General features: G+C 46.8%; 4 protein-coding genes across 4 annotated transcripts; 1 reads left to right on the forward strand and 3 right to left on the reverse strand.

Annotated features, from left to right (window-relative positions):
- Nucleotides 1-845: 845 nt before the first annotated feature.
- Nucleotides 846-2,560, reverse strand: F4822DRAFT_346462 (putative methyltransferase-domain-containing protein). Its single transcript, XM_051455887.1, has one exon. The coding sequence runs from the start codon at nt 2,223-2,225 to the stop codon at nt 1,023-1,025; it is 1,203 nt and encodes a 400-aa protein (XP_051311304.1). The 5' UTR covers nt 2,226-2,560; the 3' UTR covers nt 846-1,022.
- A 2,347-nt stretch (nt 2,561-4,907) lies between these two features.
- On the reverse strand, nt 4,908-5,759 carry F4822DRAFT_346477 (uncharacterized protein). The gene is made up of 3 exons (XM_051455888.1): nt 5,440-5,759; nt 5,275-5,342; nt 4,908-5,203 (listed from the first exon to the last, which is right to left on the reverse strand). The coding sequence occupies exons 1-3, from the start codon at nt 5,636-5,638 to the stop codon at nt 5,042-5,044; spliced, it is 429 nt and encodes a 142-aa protein (XP_051311305.1). The 5' UTR covers nt 5,639-5,759; the 3' UTR covers nt 4,908-5,041.
- Nucleotides 5,760-7,291: 1,532 nt separating this feature from the next.
- On the forward strand, nt 7,292-9,181 carry F4822DRAFT_413344 (26S protease regulatory subunit 6B). The gene is made up of 3 exons (XM_051459041.1): nt 7,292-7,740; nt 7,805-7,903; nt 7,974-9,181. Exons 1-3 carry the CDS (start codon nt 7,544-7,546, stop codon nt 8,941-8,943), a joined length of 1,266 nt encoding a protein of 421 aa, XP_051311306.1. The 5' UTR covers nt 7,292-7,543; the 3' UTR covers nt 8,944-9,181.
- Nucleotides 9,182-9,726: 545 nt separating this feature from the next.
- F4822DRAFT_346543 (vesicle coat protein) lies at nt 9,727-11,846 on the reverse strand. Its single transcript, XM_051455889.1, has one exon. The coding sequence runs from the start codon at nt 11,698-11,700 to the stop codon at nt 10,066-10,068; it is 1,635 nt and encodes a 544-aa protein (XP_051311307.1). The 5' UTR covers nt 11,701-11,846; the 3' UTR covers nt 9,727-10,065.
- Between the last annotated feature and the right edge of the window lie 6,950 nt (nt 11,847-18,796).

An 18,796-nucleotide genomic window follows, 5' to 3' on the forward strand; every position in this document is an offset into this window, starting at 1 on the left:
AAAATGGTCCACTCTTATTGGCGCTTGGAGGGGCAAACTCGCTTTTTTACAAAATACTTCGTAATGTCATCTTATTGCAATATCCAATTAATTCGTATACACCATCACCGTGGAAATTCACAGTTCGCATTATCTAAGAGGATCGTTAAATAAAACTTTGAATTCGATTTTATAGTCAGACGGCCTCTAATGCTATCTTAGATCGAAGTATTTCAGGATAGCTACCCAGGTAGAACTGGTGGTTAAGTACTACCTAAGATAAACCGATGTCCCAATCTTGATTCTAGGGCTTTGGAGATATTCAAAAATATCCACCACTACATTAATACCTTACGTACCTAATTTTATATAGACCCGATCAGTACTCTTACCTGAGTGGTATAAACGACTGCGTTTCATGTTCTAATTATGAAGCCTTCGACGCCCCCGAACTAAAGCACGGCCTCCTCTGCGCGTTTCTTCATGCAATGCACACATTTTAGAGCCACGAGAAAATCACAACTTGCAAGCAGTTCTAATCTCTCAAAGATGTGGGTGTATAAAGCGGTGTGGTTGGACAGTCGCACATGGACCTGACCGCTTCGTGGGGAACAGGCGCTAGTTCTTGGAAGGGGAGATATCAAAAGGGGGTTCGCCATAATAGTTACCAACACACGGTTATTCGGCATAGGATCATTACTAAGCTTTCCCTTCTCGCTTTAATGGTGTTGTGCTCCCCTTGGAATCTTGAGTATCATTTTTAGACCGAAAAATCGTACCCGACGATCGTACTCGACGCATCGCCCAGGATCTAGTCTATCGGGGTCGACGTACTTCACTAATTCATTCCGGGGCGTATTTGACGCGGAATCTGGGCGTACACAATGCCCAGAGCATGATCTCCGTCTGATCCCCCAAGTGTCGATCTGCTAGCCCGAAACACCACAAGCTAAATAGCCAAAATGTTCGATCCTAGCGAGTGGCACTGGCTAAGAAGCCATTGAAAGAGCGTAAGGAAATCCATAACAGGCTCATACAAACCATTACGGTGCGCCCTTCTCTAAAGAATAGATATCAACAACCTCACCCTCTTCGCCGAGCTTCGGTAGCGGAATACTTCTAAGGACACTATATCGCCATCCATCAGCGTCTAGTAATCCAAACAAAGCTTGCTCAGACGAGTGGCGAGGTTTCGTCGCCAGCATAACCGAAGTTTTTGCATCTTTCTCGGCATCCATATGATTAAGATTTGACGTGTGAAGAGCACTCAGCGTTCCAATAAGAGCCGGCAAGGAGTCGACGTTATACGTGCAATCGCTGAGAATAACTAGATCCCACGGACGGGCAGAGACAAGTGGGCCAAATCGGCCGTGTTTCCCTTCATCCCAGTCTAGGTTCTCATATTGAAGAGTCACTACGGATCCATCACCGTCATCGCAGGAGAGCGTTGCTTCAGTTCTAGCGATATTCGACCGAGCACGCTCTTCGGCCTCTTCAAGGTCCGTCAGCAATATAGTGGCTTCGCTAAGCGTCTTACCCTGAATCGCAGCGGCCCTCTCGATAATGCGTGCCAAGGTGATTCCAAGGATACCGACACCGCTGCCAAGCTCCAAGACATTAAACGTATCTTTGCTTATGGGTAGAGCGTTACGGATGTATTCAATTTTACAGGCGCCGGCTAGGAAACAAGCCGTTACTACGCCAGCATCCCATATATGGCGAGCGATACTCTCACCAATATCTTCCTCGAGTTCGACGTTTAGCTGATCACTAGGTAAATACCCGGTATTTAATTGGAGCGGTCGCACGGAAACGGGTTCGCAGACACCGGCCACCAAGTGCACAGAAACCGGCATTATGAGCCCATCAACCGCCGTCGAGCCTTTACGAATACCCCACGGAAGTACAAAGTCACTTCTCAAAGCCCCGAACGACTTAGGCCGCGTAACCTGTTGTATATTGATGGTACACGTGACATCGCCCTTCTTCAAATGCGACTTAACGGGGACTTTGATATCAAGAACCCGCATACCCGCCGTCCATCGATACGGCTGGCCCTCCGACTCGTGTGACAGGATCGAGGTCCCCACCGCGTCATCAGCAGACACAACCAGGTCTACGGGCTCGTTCGTGTACAGGAAGGAGTCGCCCAGATCCGTGGTAACGGTAACGAGGAGCGAGACAAGTGGTCTCCTGCGGTCTGACGCATCAAATTTAGCTGGACGTAGGAGACGGATGTAATGCATCGTGATGCAACAGACGGCCAATCCGGAAGATCTTCACGATGTGGATTTTTCTTTGGGCTCGAAGAAAAAAAAAAGGGGGAGAGGTTCTGTCGCATCTAGATGCGAGTGGCCGTGTGCGTCTTGGCGACTACCATCCTTCTTCTTTTTCCGTGCCCAACTTTGTGAGAAGCGAATGCGATTTCGATGTTTTTTCACCGCTATTTTATTTTCGACCTAACGACTTCGATCGATCCATTTGTACGTTCGTGTCAGGTTGAGGTCGTCGTAAAAATAGTGTAGGATTAGGTATCTAGATTGGGAGTAAATTTGTATTTTCAACAAAACTGAACCGCAATTGAACCTTGGTAGTATGAAGATTTAAACCTGGGTGGTGGGTCGAAGAGGTTGGGATATAAACCAATCGGAGGTTATACACTCCAATGCATATACCTTACTAATATCCTTGTATGCATGTGTACATACCTAGGTACACATGCACTGAAAAGCTAAAGCTGAAATGTCCGCCCTGCTGTTTCCAGTGACAATTAATTGACTCCAGACACTAGGTAAAGTTAGAATAAGTCCCCGTTTACAAATAGACTTCCTACTATTGCTCGATCGAGTTGATTCTATTCTATGCTCACGAATGGGAATACTATCCTTTTGTTCCGTACACGCTAACAATACGATAATCCCTTTCTTGGCTATACTATTACAGTTATCAACCCGCCTAAATCTGACTGTCTATGGGGCACTCTAGTCTGACGCTAATATGACATATGCCGGTTTAGCACATCCATCAACTAGTACTACTGTTCGGCATGATGATCTGTCGAGATAGAAGAGTGACTTGAAAAGAAAGGCTAAAACTTCCTTCGAGTTTCATCACTTGATACCACCCGCAGATGGAGAAATTCATCTAGCTGTACACGTGGCTATGAAACATCTCGATATTAAGTATCCTAAAGGTGAAAGTATCATCACGAATGCATGTGAAGATTTCCACACTGATCCATCAATCCATCAATTACCGCTATTATTTAGTTTGAAATGATATATCAACTTGACAACTGGAGGTGGATGAGAAATTAGTTATAAAGCATTGTATACTGGTGGTGTCAACAGCTTCTTATATCGTTAACAGACTCCCTCGCTTTTCTCCTGCATATCCATTGAATGCCAACAACCCAAAGTGGATATCCCATTACCGTATCAAGTTACACACGATATAACCTCGTACAGTATAACCCGCAAATGGAAACCTCACAACGAGGCAATCTAACCATTTAAGTAGGTAGTTCTAAATTGGATGTCGCAAGACGTTACCCTACGTTCGCCTCGTAACATTGCAACTCACACAGTGAGTGATATTGGATCCATACATGTTAAATACCAGGTTTGATAATTAATACAAGTGAACCCCGCTTAGCCACAAGCGCTCTAGCCGTAGCCGATTAGGGGGGGGTAAGGGTTGTTAAATACCGTATGGGACGTACTGTATTGATCGCGTTTAGCGATTTTCCATCCTAGCACCAGCGCCCCTTTTAAGGTTAGGTGAAGAGGATCCGATAACGCAATTCGTGGGGTAAAAAAGTGGGATGAAGTTTGACAACCCACTGCCATATTACATATGTACTATGGCTTCAATTAATAGTTACAATTACACTTTCGATTAGTTACACCGTGCGAGATTTATAGTACTTCTTACTCTTACTCTATCTGTACGTGTATACGTAAAGGTAATGTAGGTACGTCCCTACGTACATGCAACTTATATGCCGGTATGCACCACGCCCCATCCCGTTGGGTTACTTCTGACCTAGGCAGCCAGCAGCTAAGGAGGTAGCCCGACTATCCTTACTATCATAAAAAGAAATATGGACTCTTCATAATGGGACCGGATCAAACTCCATGATTGTCTCGTTTACTGCTAAAAGTAGAGTTCGCAATGTCTCAGGAATTCTGTGTTGTCATAAATTCCAATGATATAATGATATAATACCTATTTTCGACCTCGGTAGTCCACGTGGAGCTCCTCGGTAAATGTTTCACTAAGTACCTTACTATGTAGTCTTAGCTCTGTAGTTTGTTTGGTTTGCCTTCCTCTCGGCATTGGATTTGCTACCCAAAAACTTATAGAATGGCTGGGCTAGTCTGACCGCCACATGGCGATTGTATGTGCATCATTTGTAGGAAAGCATATCACGATAAGGTCAATGGTAAGAAGGCAGTAAAGTCACATGCGTTATCAAGTCTCCCATATCTTGTGTGCAGTCTCTCTATTATGTATGAAGTTGGGAAAAGTAATGCCCGTCTACCAACAATAAAAACTCACTGCCTCATCTCGAAAAAAAGGAACCCGAAAGAATCAAAGTCGAGGAAAGAATCGTTCCATAGACACCTAATAAGCAACCTGCAAGGGGAATCCCAACGCCGCAACCCCAGGTTAAAATATTCGTGTAATCTTCATGTAATCATACAAAAACAAAGCCCAGGAAATCCCTGTGACAACTCCGATGCCCACTTGAAGTATTGGGCCTACCATGAAATGATATCAATGTTTCCGTAAAAGCTCGTATCGATGCGTATGATATTGAATTCCCCCAAGCCGCGCCGCGCAATAGGAAATGCCGAGATCGTTATCCACAATCCATCCAGGCAGTTGAGTCATAGTCCGAATCCAGACGCCGAAAGTATTGTGTATTTATGAAAATGGCAAAGGTATTCTCGTGAGGGTTATTGGTAATCTAGGAAGAAAAAGACGATCTCATGGAAGTCTGACCACGGCCGGTATCGAAGGCAAACTCCCCTTCTAGGAGGAGCTATTGTGTAGGGTTTCAGTATTGCGGTAACATCTCCTTGATCTCTTCGTCGCTGAGTCGGATCTCGTGTACGGGTTCTCGACGGTTCTCGAGGGGGACGTAGTCGACATCGACATAAGACGGGACGAATAGCTCGGGGTTCCATGCAAAGCCTTGGCTTGAAGCAAGGTAAGAAATCTACAACGGAAGATATTAGTAAGACGGCCCGGCCCAACAGCAGGATGATTGCAGCATTAGGAATCACTAACCAATCGAGGAATACCATCCGGCTCTCCGATGTTAATCACTGTGCACTCGTCTTTGCAAAATGCGGAGCCTAGATAGATAGCATGTAAGTCTACAGCCATGATAAGAAAACGCCATCAAGGTCCCGCTGACCCGGATGACGATATACTGGGGAAAGCAAAACATACTCAATAAGCTCGGTCGGCGTTGGTGGAACGATTTCGGCTTGCGTGCTGATTGTTCAGACGAGGCCTCACTGGGACCAGGCGTTTGCGGGGAGCTCGAATATGAGGAAGAGGAGCTACCGCTAGCCTTGGGAGATTGGCCATAGGCCGCAGCCGGGGCCCGCGAAGTCGGGATAGTAATTGTAGTAGTTGTGGAAGACATTATGACCAACAGAATTTAGGAAGGATTTCTTTTCTTCACGGAAGACTCCCAAGAAATCGGATTGTATTAGCGGCGGTGTGGTCAATAGAGACAGCTATCTAGACGAAATCCGGAACAATAATAAAATAGTAAGGCGACAACGCTAGCGGTGGTTTGTTACAAGCGACAAGGTAAAAAGAAGAGTTAAGAGAGTTAGAGAGTAAATAAGTGAGTGATAGAGAGAAAAAGGAACTACTCTTCACGTCAACTCCCGCACAGCAAGCAACGACGAGGTAGAAGAAGATGTTGTGATGTTTTGGGGGGTGAGAAGTATTGAGTATCGGTGATTTGCACAAGGTTTTTAAAAAGGGACGAAAGAAAGTCGATCAAGTCAGGTGCTGAGATTGAAATGTAAGTACAAATTACATACAAGAGAGAGGGAAGTTGCCTGCTCTCCGTAATGTACATACAGTAACGTAAAGTAGAGGTTGGACAACCAGCTAAAGCACCAGCACCTTGCATTGAATGTGGGAACAAGAGAAGAGACAGGCTCGCTGCTGCTGTGCTATGTGTTGTATGGATGCACAGCACTGTTTAATAAATCGAAAATTAAATACTGTATGATCGAATGTACTCCAGGTACCTAATCTGATAGAGATGTGGTGTAAGTTTAAAAGGTTAAGGTGAATGACTGTTGGGAGGAGACTCCGATTACCCAGTGCGAAGCCGGGTAGGTATGATGACACATTCGGGGTGAGGGACCCTTGAACCTCCTAAAGCGTGATTGAATGTGATTGGTTGATTGGATGGCTGGTTACTCCAATCCGGTTAGAGCACTAGCACTGTGCGGGGTATATCGCATATGCGTATCGTACTATGTGGGTCAAATACTCCGTGCAATAGGATTCACCGTACTGTAGTAGCACGTTTTTCTATGTATAAGTATGTGCATACCAACATATACTTGTAGTACATAGGAAGGAATAGGAATGAAAATAAGCTCTTAAATAGGTTCCTCCTTACCTTTTTGGCCACTGCGATTCCGGCCTTCTCAGTCTGGAATGATTTATCGGACGTACCTATATCGGTCGAGTTTTAGGAAGAAAGGTATTGTAGTCTCGAAATAATATGTCGGTCCAATAGGATAATCATAGGAATTGAAGAGAAGAACATTCAATGCTCAATATACTTCAATTTACCATTAGTACTTCATCACAGCAGCATCAAACTGTGTACATACTTTAGTATTGAAGGTAACACAGAGAGTGAATAAATCTAGGCCAAGGCGCCAGTCCAGTCGGGCGATGCCGGAAGCCGATCTTTTGTAGGCTGGCAGGCTGATAATGTACGTTCTTTACGATGAGTGGTTGGCGGTTATCCTCAAAGATGGGGCTATTTCGCCTTGAACTTGCAGATGCTGGTGAATTAATAGCCAATCAGGTGATAGTCATGCAAAGAGTTCTAGGCTTTGATATCATCGAATGGAACAACGAAGATGCAAAAGATGCCGGGATTATGGGGCTGTGGGGGCAGTTTAGCGTAAGATGGAAAACGGAGAATCTATTAATCCTGTACTTGCCATAATTGGGTTAGCCTATGATATCTGGCTTGGCGGTAGCCACATTAGAAGCTTGCTCAAGGCTACAAGGCTGGCGTGGTCGGCACCCGGAACTTATTAGGTTGGTATGGTAAGCAGCGACCAACCAAGCTACGACTGCTGTAAAGGGAAAACGTAACACTGGAGCAAGAACGAACTCGACTTCCATCATCATCCATTGACTTTTTAAATTTTCACCATCTTCATCATCAATCACAAACTAAAACAATAACGTCGCGTCTCTACTGAATTCTAGATTACCATTAAACTGCGCACGAACAATCCTTTTTGCCCGTTAACGAAATAATTCTACCATTCGAGTCGCGACAATGGGCGACGTTCTGGTAGAAAACCCGGCCAACAGTGTGGCACCACACAACAAGCCCATCCCATCCACTATCCCTAATGTCGAGAGCATCGAGGGCATACCGGCACAAGGAGGAGACGAATATGCTGTATTAAAAAAGCTACAGAGACATTTGGAATACATCCAACTGCAGGAGGAATACATCAAGGATGAGCAAAGGTAGGGATATGTCTAATTGCCGTTATTCTTTATTCCATTTTAACACTAACACTTCCAATGATAGGAGCTTAAAACGTGAGCTTGTTCGAGCGCAAGAAGAAATCAAGAGAATCCAGAGTGTACCGTTAGTTATTGGTCAATTTATGGAAGCTATCGACCAAAAGTAAGTTTCAACGGTCAACTAAATATTCGCATGTAACGTTCGCGACAAGATCTAACATCACTACCATTAGCACCGGCATAGTTCAATCTAGCACAGGATCCAACTACGTCGTCCGCATCCTCTCGACCCTCGACCGCGAGAAGCTCAAGCCTTCATCCTCCGTCGCCTTGCACCGCCATTCCAATGCCCTCGTCGACATCCTACCCCCGGAGGCCGACTCCTCCATCGCCATGCTTGGCGCCGACGAGAAGCCCGACGTTACCTACGCCGACGTTGGTGGTCTAGATATGCAGAAGCAGGAGATCCGCGAAGCTGTCGAATTACCCTTGACACACTTCGATCTGTACAAGCAAATCGGTATCGACCCGCCGCGCGGTGTCCTACTCTACGGTCCTCCCGGTACCGGAAAGACTATGCTAGTCAAGGCCGTCGCCAACTCCACAACTGCCAACTTCATCCGCGTCGTCGGTTCCGAGTTCGTCCAGAAGTACCTGGGTGAAGGTCCCCGCATGGTCCGCGACGTCTTCCGTATGGCGCGCGAGAACTCACCCGCCATCATCTTTATCGATGAGATTGACGCCATCGCCACCAAGCGTTTCGATGCTCAAACCGGTGCTGATCGCGAAGTCCAGCGTATTTTGCTCGAGCTTCTAAATCAGATGGACGGTTTCGACCAGACCTCCAACGTCAAGGTCATCATGGCGACCAACCGTGCTGATACCCTCGACCCAGCTTTACTACGTCCCGGTCGTCTCGACCGAAAGATCGAGTTCCCCAGTCTCCGCGATCGCCGTGAACGTCGTCTTATCTTCACTACCATTGCTAGCAAGATGAGTCTCGCGCCCGAAGTCGACCTCGATAGTTTGATTGTTCGTAACGATCCTCTTAGCGGTGCTGTGATTGCTGCTATTATGCAAGAAGCTGGTCTCCGCGCTGTTCGCAAGAACAGATATAATATCATCCAGGTCGATCTTGAGGATGCTTACTCCAGCCAGGTCAAGGGTACTACTGATGATAACAAGTTTGACTTCTACAAATAGACAGGACGAAAGGACGGCAGGAGAAGGAATCTTTGGCATGATATGGATTTTCGGGGGACCTGGGCGACGAGTCAGAAGGGAGGTCTCATGGCTAGTTTTGCTTGTCTCGGGTACATCCTAGCATTGCCAATAGAGATTCGATGGAGATAGTAATGGCCTTCTGAATGCCCAGCATAGGAATAGGCCTAGTGTAAAACTGTATCATCATACCAATACAATCAAGACGGTAATCATCATATATATGCTTTCCCAAAACAATTAAGTGATCAATGGCTTACAGCATTTGAGAAACTGCTCATGGCGTTGTAAACTAAAAAATTCATATTTGTCTAACCGTACCCCTTCTCTATCTATGGTAGGTAGCCCATACCTATTCCATCTAGAACCCGTCCAGGAATAGAATAAATAAAATAAAAACCGCGAGGCTCTCAAAGGGAAAATCATGTTTTCATAACATAATACACCGGACGTATAGTACCATATATCATATGGTTGTGTCCTCGTCGTCCAAGTCGTTGCTTCAAGTCGCGTGAGCCCCTCTACCTTTCTTCTCTATGCGGCTTGCCTTCCTTTCATTCCTTTCCTCACCCTCCTAGTATGCATTAACCCCCCTCCCCCTTTCCGGCCTTTTGATTTATACGCCGTTTTACTTCCGAAGATGCCATGCAACTGCAACACACCCGACAACAGTAACCTCAAGCGATAGGCTCCCTATTAAAAAATACAAAACCTCCTCGAATCGAGCAGATGAAAAGGGCGGACAAAAATAGTAATACAAAATGGGTATCTTCGTCGAAGAAAGAACGAAAAAAAGCGGGAATTAACTAAAGTGGGCGCGGACAACGTACGCTTCAATTCGACTTGAGGGTATCATGGATGTCAAGAGTTCTAGTAGGGGACCACCATGACCAACAGCTCAAGTAATTGCAAAGCAGTTCAAAAAACGCTTGCTAGGGTATTTCCTCCACACGATAAATTGGGTATATCCTCCATCGCGATGTCACCTCCGTGTTCGTGGGAGCACATGACTGCGTAATAGTTGTTCAAGTCGCTCGCGGAATACAAATTAAGCAGCGCCATGACTTACGTTGCTTATGGCGCGTGATCGGTTTCCAGCCTGATTCAAGAAGAGAGTACAACACCCAATTCTAATAATAGTTGGACGAAACGAGAGTGCAGCTCAATGAAGAAGTCAGGAAGGCCCACCAGCTCAGCCAGTCCGCGAGCTTTCGGCGCAAATCCACCAGGACCCATAGACCCGCCCATGCGCTGTACAAATCCGCCGCGGGCGCCACCGGTTAGGAAGCTGCTTGTGTCGTTGGCTCGATCTCGGTCGCGGTCCGAATTCGCGCCCCCAAATCCACCTCCAAGGCCCAGACCAATGCCACTGTCACGTGGACCATCGCCGCCGAATCCGCCATGGCCGTAGGCCGCATTCAGCGCAGCGACCGGACTATTGGCTTCCTCCCGTTCACGCTCCCTTTCAGCTTCCGCCTCGGCAAGTTCTTGGATCCAGTTTGCCAGATCCCGGAACGCAGCGGAAATGAAGCTAAAGGTCTTCATGGCAAGGCGTTCACGGTGCGTACTAAGCGCCAGAAACGCATAAACCCTCTTGCGGCCACGGGCGTGCACATCAGGAATTCGAAATATGTACGCTGTCGTGTAGCCTGCTAGAGGATCACCAAAGAAGATCGGGCCGCCATTTGCAGCAGATTGTGGGTTTGGTGCTGTGGTAATGTAGCCAGGGCCGTGGTTAATAGGTGGTGGCTGGAACGAGGATGGGATGCCAGGTAAAGGCGATGAAAGTGATGGTATAGACTGCGAGGTTTCGGGTCGTCGTGGAAGAGTTTCAAAAGAAAGAGTTCGTAAGCAGGAAGCACGAACTATAGAGTACGTAGCTGGGACGACAGGTTCATGAGTAGATGTATAATCCAGGTAATGCGTGTGCTGTGTTACACTGGATCGAGACGATACGCTGGAATGCGAAGTCGAGGTGGTAGGCCGACGCCGGGAAGTAGAGCGTTTGCCATCCCTCGGTGAAAGATCTTCTTCCGTATCGGAAGGATATGAAGATTGTGGGCTCGAGCTTGGCGGACTGAGCTCTCCATTGCCTCCGTAAACGCGAGCGTAAGGTGCGCGTGTACGTAGTGTAGGACCCCGTTGATCAGATTTAGAATCCGAGCTTGCGTTCGCATTCTCCTTGGCGCTCTTCGACTCCTGTCGTTTGGGGAGTGTTAAAGCACAATTCTGGCATGGATTCGCTTTTTTGGTAACATAATCGTCGTAAGTTCGGCGAAAACTCGAGTCTCGCCGTAAACCACCCTTGCCATTTGTTTCAGGGAAGCTTTCGGGTGCATTTCGGGGACTTTGCGGCGGAGTTTGGATAGCTGAAGCTGTGGTAGGTGATGCAGCTGTAACGGGTTGGGCCGTAGTGCTGGGACCGAGTTTTGATGTTCGTAGTAATGATGCGCGGTGTGTTTGCGCTTCTTGCTCGGTCGCAGGGGTAGAAGAGCTGCGCGGAGCTCCAATGGTCATTTTTCGGAGAGCATCAGTAACAGCAACGGGTGCGCCATGCGCAGCAGTACTTGTTTGCGGCCGTATCGGCTCGGCAATCTCATCGCAACATTGTCCACATGGTACTGGTAAACCTTCGGTGACCATGAGAGGTGTCGGACCATGTAGATCGCAGTAGTGCGCCAGACATAGCTGGATGTGGGTTAGCAAGGGCAATATCGCCGGTTTGGGAGAAACCGTCATGGTCGACAGATTTTATTTGGGTTGGAAAAGATGTGATGCGGTAGAATACACGTGCTAAACCAGCATGTCGCGACTATATTAGGATAATGAGGCACTCGCAATGTTGGGGAAGGCCATAATAAATCGAGCAGTAAGTGGGGGTCAAAGCTTTGAGAGAAGGAATCGGTCGGAAAGACAAGGGAGGGTGGAAGATGAGTAAGTCTTAAGAGGCAAACAGGAAGGAGATGAGAGGAGGGGAGTATTTCTCGTAAGGCGAATAAGACGAAGCTGCGAGACTTTGGGAACAGAAACGTCACTGTCGCGCAAGGGGGGAAAAGGAAGGTGAGTCCAATTTCAAGTTGGTAACTTGGGCATCTGCGACATTCATAACACCGTACCAATCAAGGTCGACACTTGGCTGACTTGGGGCGTAGCGGCACATCGCTTCGCTCCGTGCCGTCGTGATGGGAATAGGGGGACCGTCTAACATAAGCAGTCAAAGTACACTAGGTACGCTAAGTAAGACCTGGGGCTGGGGGGCTGATGAGATGAAAGAGTGTGGGGGGACACGAGGCTTCTGGGGTGGTCTGGAAAGGCGAAGCGGTGAAGGGGTTTGACCAGGAGGGTTAGGGAGGGTTAGGGAGGGGGAAAAGAGGATTGAGTGGTGGAAGTATAAGGGTGTGTGGGACGGGACATAGCAAAGTATGGATTCTCCAGTTGGAAGGGGAAAAAACAAACCAGAAGCCCGAAACTAGCAGAGGTATGCAGGCCAGACTAGTGGGAAATGGATGGATGGTGCTGGCTGGGCTGATTGTAACTAATCTCCTTTGCGCAAAGTAAATTTGAATGATGGGATGGGATGACAAGACAAGACGCGTGACGCGAACATGGAGTAAGAATCACGATCAAAGTTGAACGAACCGTTGGCCGGGCACGACGCGGGAAGAAGGGGTGGGGAGAGAGAATAAAAAAAAAACCCCTAAAATAAAAAAGAGAGGATGACGATGCACTTACTATGGACGTCATGACGTTTCACTCCAACCCAAGTCCCAAGTCCAAGCTTAGCACACACACACAGCGCACAGCACAGGGCAGCACAGCTTTTTGGTGGATCGTTGTACCGCGGGGTTATCGTATTATTCTTCAGCGGCTTGTTACCGATCCCGACCTGCAACCTGCGACCTGACAGTGACCCCCAAATATCCCAATCTCCCACCCACGCCCGTCCCGCGTCCTGCCCTGGCTTCCGTCACCTATCCAAGCCAGCCAAGCAAGGAACTTTTGTTACAATACTCAAAAGTATTATCTCATAAATTCAACGATAGGACAAGGAGACGAACACGGGGCGGTTGGTAGGTAGGTCACTCCTCGTTAGGTCTTCCCCTCCGGATCCTCTTGTGTGCTTGGTGCTTTGTGCTTGCGGCTGCGTCTGCGTCTGCGTCTGCGTCTGCGTCTGCGTGCGTATGCGGCTACGTCGGTGGTTGCCAGTTCCAGGAAATGGATGCGAAACCCGAAATGTACTTGTGCTGCACTACCCTTTTTGGTTCCTCCCCCTCTCTATCTCTCTTCCAGTTGCTGTATATTGTATTGTATATGTGTGCGCGCAGTGGTAATGCAGTCAATCACGAGCCAGAATCCAAGCAAATGCGGCGCAGGATGACAAGAGACAGCAAATATGTCACCAATCGGCTCTTGGTCCTGCAATATTGATCCTTGTGTTTCGTTCTGGTTGGTTCGCTACCCAGGGCGGTCGCAAAGGAAGCCTTTCACGGATTGGCGGGAAAACAAATAGCGCTAGGAGCTGCGAAGCTGACCTCCAACTTTTTTGCAATCCAGGTTTTTAGTAGTAGGTTAGGTAGGAGGTCATGCGCGAGGAGTGATGATCGGAGTATTGAGGAAGAGAAAAGGTACCTTTTGACGAGTTTTTATTAGGAAATTGTGATGAGCAAATACTAGAGAGAGAGAAAGCTGCAGCGGGAAAAAAAGGATGTTGTTGATTTGTGATTCGGGAATTGTTGGAATGTGAGAGTGGGAGGAAGAAGGAGGGGTGAATTAATTGGTGGTGGGTATAAGTCAACACCAAAAAGGAAAAGTCGTGAGTAAAAGAGAAATTAAATCGTCAACTCCAGACGAAGTCAAAATACATGTAAATTACATGAATGTGATAGGTACAGATCAGGTACAGTGCAGTACATTGTAAGTGAGGTAAGGTTATGAGGTGAGTTAAGTTCATGTAGGTTAGATTGAATCAAATCAGACCATGATACGTACAGTAGTGGATGGATTATACAATTTTGTGAGCTGTTGCCTTCAATGCTCCCTTAGAAATTCAAGCAATACGGTTGGTCGATTGGTTGGTATAGCAATGCCAAAGCGAGGCAGGTAAGACCAAGAATTATTAGTATAGGCGTCTTAACTGGGAAAGTCGCACATAGTTCGTCGGGTAGGTCTTTCTCTATTCTTTATTAGTTTCGCCTTCTTTCTTTCCCTACTTGATCGATGACCTCAGGTCAGCTCGGATTAAAATTTTAAAAATACAATTGTTTAATTCTTTTAAATATTTTATTTTTCAAAAGAAAAAGAAAGAAAAAAACAACTTACCAACGTTACCAACAACCATCAGTAACAACAATGCTAATAAGCAACAACGACAGCAGCAGCAGTTCGTGAGGTCGGTCTCGGATTCGTCACCAATGGGGTTGTGTGCCTTTTATTTATTAATTGTATTACGACCTTTGCCGCTGCAACTTTAACCTGCGCTGCACTGCGCTCCAGAAAATCAGACCTAGCCGACTAGTAGGACCACTACGACGTGGTAATGCCGGGTCTTGGGTTCTCTGGTTCTTTGGTTGCTTGGTTGCGGAGGGAAGATTCGCTGGTGTGGTCGATACTACCTTAATCGTTCCTAGTTCGCGTTCCCGGATACTCCAGCCGGGCGAGGGTTGGTCTTCTAGAAGAACCACTAGAATGGCATGCAAGACCTGGGCTGCTGCTGGGCTGGCTAGGAACACCCAGTCATGGCATGCAGATGCGGGACTGCCACACCGACGAGACGGTGCTCACCTATTATTAACCAGGTTGTTTGGCCCACTTGTCGCGTGTCGGCCTAGACCAGGGTTGCGACAATTAAATCAGAAATAGGAAGGATTTCTCTCTTTTCTATCGTCCTACGAGCGAGCTCCCCCCTTGCGCCTAGATAAGTGAGCTTGTGTTAGCAAATTCAACCGGATCCTTAAGCTAATTATTTGTTCAAGAACTAGCTATCATCCAAGTCTTCCCAAATATCATCTACCTATTAATTACGATGTTAGGGGTTCCTCGGGAATTACGTATGCACGTACCAATTACCGTATGTTTGTGTGTATGTGTGTGTGCAAGTTTGCCGACCCCGTTGGGAGAACCGGGGCAGATCTCGGTCGAATTCTCAATCCTTGGCACAAAAGATATTTTTAATAAAATGGAGATCGAGGGAGTTTGCCGACACAGTTGAAACTCCAAGACCTGACTCGAGAAAAAGCGCAAAGTGCATGTGAACAAGGCAAACTCGGATTGAGCAACAAGAACCAAACATCCGACACGCAAGAATGAGCGAATAAAAACAGAGGTATTAAACTACTCACGTCTAGCTGCGCCTTTCTATACACCGACAAGAGCCTCGAGTGCAGTAAGAAAAGGCAAGGCCTTGACAGAAGATTTATACATGATCCTATTCTACACCAGACAAAAACGTTCAATCAACAGTAACAGGGGGCTTCGACGGGGACTGTACGGGAGTCGCATCATTAGTATCCACCGAAGATTATAACCGTTGACTGTAATTGGCCAATTCATCTTGGCCCTCGGATATCGTCTCCTATGTACATTCATTTTCCTTGGGTAACATTTGGCGTCACTAGTACTAGTATATCCAAGGGGAAAATACCTAGACTGACTACTTACATACATGGTAAATGTCTGACAGGTACGTATGAACCAGACCGATATTCAAGCTCGGAGAACATTCAGTCGGAAGATCATCTTGTCCACGACAGGGAACTCGGAGTCAAGATCAAACGTCAAATCTCTCGAACAGGAAACCAAACCAAACATCCCCAGATCGTGGTCGGAGGCAATACATTGGCAGAAAGTATTCTTCAAGACCGGAGTTTTGACCTAGGGCCACCATCACCTCCATCGCCTAATTCGACACATTCAGGTGACTTTGGGTTGGAGGCGTGCACGACATTCTCTCTTCTCATCAGAATCAATAAATGAATCCTACACATTCAACAAATCGGAACGCGGCATTGAACTGTCAACGTGAGACCCGTCTTAAGTGTCAGCACGTCAAATTGCTTGGTAATAGTTTCCGAACTACTCGCTATCAGCCAGCAGCTGGCGGCTCTGTCGCGGTCCTTTTGTGTTTTATTATTGCTATATTTCAGCAGAGGTACTCATCAGCCCACTCAACAATTTTCGATTCTATCGTATTCTGACGGGATATTACAGAAGCCCGTCGTCACCTAACTTGTTCACCTTCCTTATCATTACATCACTCTGTCTAGATCCCAGTTAATTTATTAAGCGAGCCTCCTGCTTACATTTACGTGCACATACATGATGCATGTCAGACCCTTCACATGCTTTCTATATTCAGCGACGTGTGGTCGATTAATTACCCGTGCAGCTTTGAGAGATCTCAACTGCCGCTACTACTACTACCGTCACTACTGCCACTACTGCTACGTCGATTAGCAGACCTTTAAACAAAATTACAGCGCATCCGACACTCTGACATACATGAAAAAACACACCAAACACTCATTTCCGCCCTTAGCCTCTTGTCTAGCCCCTGGCTTCCATGCGCTAGGTATATATTCCGTCGCGACAAAGGGCCCGACTGGTTCTACCCTCGGAATGTTCGGGATCACCGCACATCCTGCTAATAATTCTAGCTAACAAGGAATTCAGCTAGTTCTCTTTTTCCCGTCCCACACGGCACAAAGATTGAGCTACCACGCTCAGTGACATACCACCAATAGCATTAAAGGAATTACACCTACAACTCAAGTAACACAAGCTTACGATCCTCGGTCTCGGTCTATATTTTAATTGGAGGTTTCTGGTCTCAACATACACTGTACGCGATAATTTCTCGTACCCACCGATGACACAACGCTTGGTAAGTGCCTTCATTCTATGGGATTTATTTTTTCTCTATCCCAAATGCCATATCCGTAAAGCAAGGTGGTGGACGATCTTACTTGACACTTCACCTTCATTGGTTTGCCCACCTCCTAACCCCTTACACCGTTCTATGTTGTTACATGGATCGTACAGTAGTGTACGCCGAGTTGTCTACCCTCACCTTATCTATCCACAACATCCCGTTCACCGGTCTCTTAAAAGCGTTAAAACTAATTCTACTAGAATAAGTTTTATCAAGCTAATCAAATGTGACCTCACCGGACGAGTGTGCCCGTGCGTACCTAGATCGGCGCATGGCCCCTCAGGGATCCAGGATTCTAATCTCGTCTGTCTTCTTTCTTGTATGTAGCCCTGAACCTATGAACCCAATGTATCCTAACTTCGGGACGATTCTGGCGTGCTTACAGTTAACGTAGCGATGGAAGCACCTTGGAGTGTGTCAAAAACCACCTTACATTAAATAGCCGGTTTGTCGTCGTAACTCCAAGGGTCTCATGACGGGAACCCTCACGCTAGTAACATGCTGCGTACCAACATACAATTATCAATGCGTCCAGCTCGGTTAACCCTCTTCGCCTCAGGTTAGGTTCATCTCATCGTTGACCCGGCCTCCCGTCAGTGCGTGGTCCGGGGGGCAGCTCTTTTAAAATTTAGGCAATCTTCACGGGGTCCGGGGTGCATTAAGCGGTACGGACACACGTGCGTATATGTTACCGCGGGACAGGATGTAACCATCGCATCAGGAAACAATGGTTTCAGAGATCACACTCTCGCTTCTCGTTTCTCGCTTGACGTCTTCGTCTTGTCTTCTTCCTCCAGATCCATGATGTGTATGTTCATACCTATTACTTCATTTCATTGCTATATCTAAATCTAAGGGTTCGTAGTACAAGACTGACTTGACTTGCATAGCGAGCCGTCCCGTCCCGCTGTGACGTGTAGGGCCAAAATTGTCTCTCGATCATCCCGACTATCACGGCTAGTCACAGAAAAGAAACCCACAAAGCGTCCGTGTTTACGTCCGTACACTCTCAACCCTAAAATTACGGCGCGGCTCGATGCATGCATTCGTCTATGCACATCTCCCGCTCACTTTCATGTACTCCTTCGTCATCACCTGCTAAAGACAGGGTGATCTTCAAACTTCAATAACAAGCACCTTCTATTCCAGGTCTTTGGGTCCTCTTTCTCCGGGCCGTGAGCTCAGGGTTTCTGAACAACCGACCTCAGCCGGTTCGGATACTTCTCCCGCTATCTCCGCCCGCTTTGATATCCGACCCACGGTCCTCAGACTACGTCTGAAGATCTGGTGAACCATTATTATTAGACCCAGCTAGCACAGCTCATCCAATGACGTCGTGAGTATTTGGATCGTCGTGTCATTTACGTCCCTTTCAATGGAAGCCTCGAACATCTCCAAGCTTCCTTACTGTTCCTACTATTTAGCCTAAAGTAGGCCCTGTGCTACATAAGGACGAATCTGGAAACACCCATGTGTTATAAAATCCGTATCAGTCCGATGGACTATAATCTCGATCTTAATCCAATGAGCCCCTAAAGGTACCATTACGTATGAAATTACAAAATACGACACGATCATGTCTCGTTTTGGAAACGGTATGACGGATTAGGAACGCTGCGACTTTGCAAAACGACTAATTTAGCTTGTTATGGAACCTCCAAGGGGACATTTAATGCACGTCAATTATATTCTCCTATGTATAAACCAAGATAGACAAGCTATAGTCCTTTTTCTAGACCGCGATGCCAAGCACCGTCTCACTACATAAATGCTACCGCTATAGTCTCGCTCGTACCATTGGCTTCACACCTTTGGCCGTTATCTAAAAGCGCACTAGTATTGCTATTTTCTATACATTTAGCTCGCTCTATGAAACCGTATACGTCTATAGCTTCTTACCGTAGACGT

The sequence above is a fragment of the Hypoxylon trugodes genome (genome assembly GCF_022578975.1).
Source record: "Hypoxylon trugodes strain CBS 135444 unplaced genomic scaffold F4822scaffold_8, whole genome shotgun sequence".
NCBI lineage: Eukaryota > Fungi > Ascomycota > Sordariomycetes > Xylariales > Hypoxylaceae > Hypoxylon > Hypoxylon trugodes.

Excerpts from the sequence above, each read along its gene's own strand:
- F4822DRAFT_346462 (XM_051455887.1), bottom strand. The coding sequence starts at position 2,225 with ATGCATTACATCCGTCTCCTACGTCCAGCTAAATTTGATGCGTCAGAC.
- F4822DRAFT_346477 (XM_051455888.1), bottom strand. The coding sequence starts at position 5,638 with ATGTCTTCCACAACTACTACAATTACTATCCCGACTTCGCGGGCCCCG. Across the intron at positions 5,343-5,439 it reads ACGCCGACCGAGCTTATTGA|GCTCCGCATTTTGCAAAGAC; the intron begins GTATGTTTTGCT and ends CTATCTATCTAG. Across the intron at positions 5,204-5,274 it reads CGGATGGTATTCCTCGATTG|ATTTCTTACCTTGCTTCAAG; the intron begins GTTAGTGATTCC and ends CTTCCGTTGTAG.
- F4822DRAFT_413344 (XM_051459041.1), top strand. The coding sequence starts at position 7,544 with ATGGGCGACGTTCTGGTAGAAAACCCGGCCAACAGTGTGGCACCACAC. Across the intron at positions 7,741-7,804 it reads TACATCAAGGATGAGCAAAG|GAGCTTAAAACGTGAGCTTG; the intron begins GTAGGGATATGT and ends TTCCAATGATAG. Across the intron at positions 7,904-7,973 it reads ATGGAAGCTATCGACCAAAA|CACCGGCATAGTTCAATCTA; the intron begins GTAAGTTTCAAC and ends CACTACCATTAG.
- F4822DRAFT_346543 (XM_051455889.1), bottom strand. The coding sequence starts at position 11,700 with ATGACGGTTTCTCCCAAACCGGCGATATTGCCCTTGCTAACCCACATC.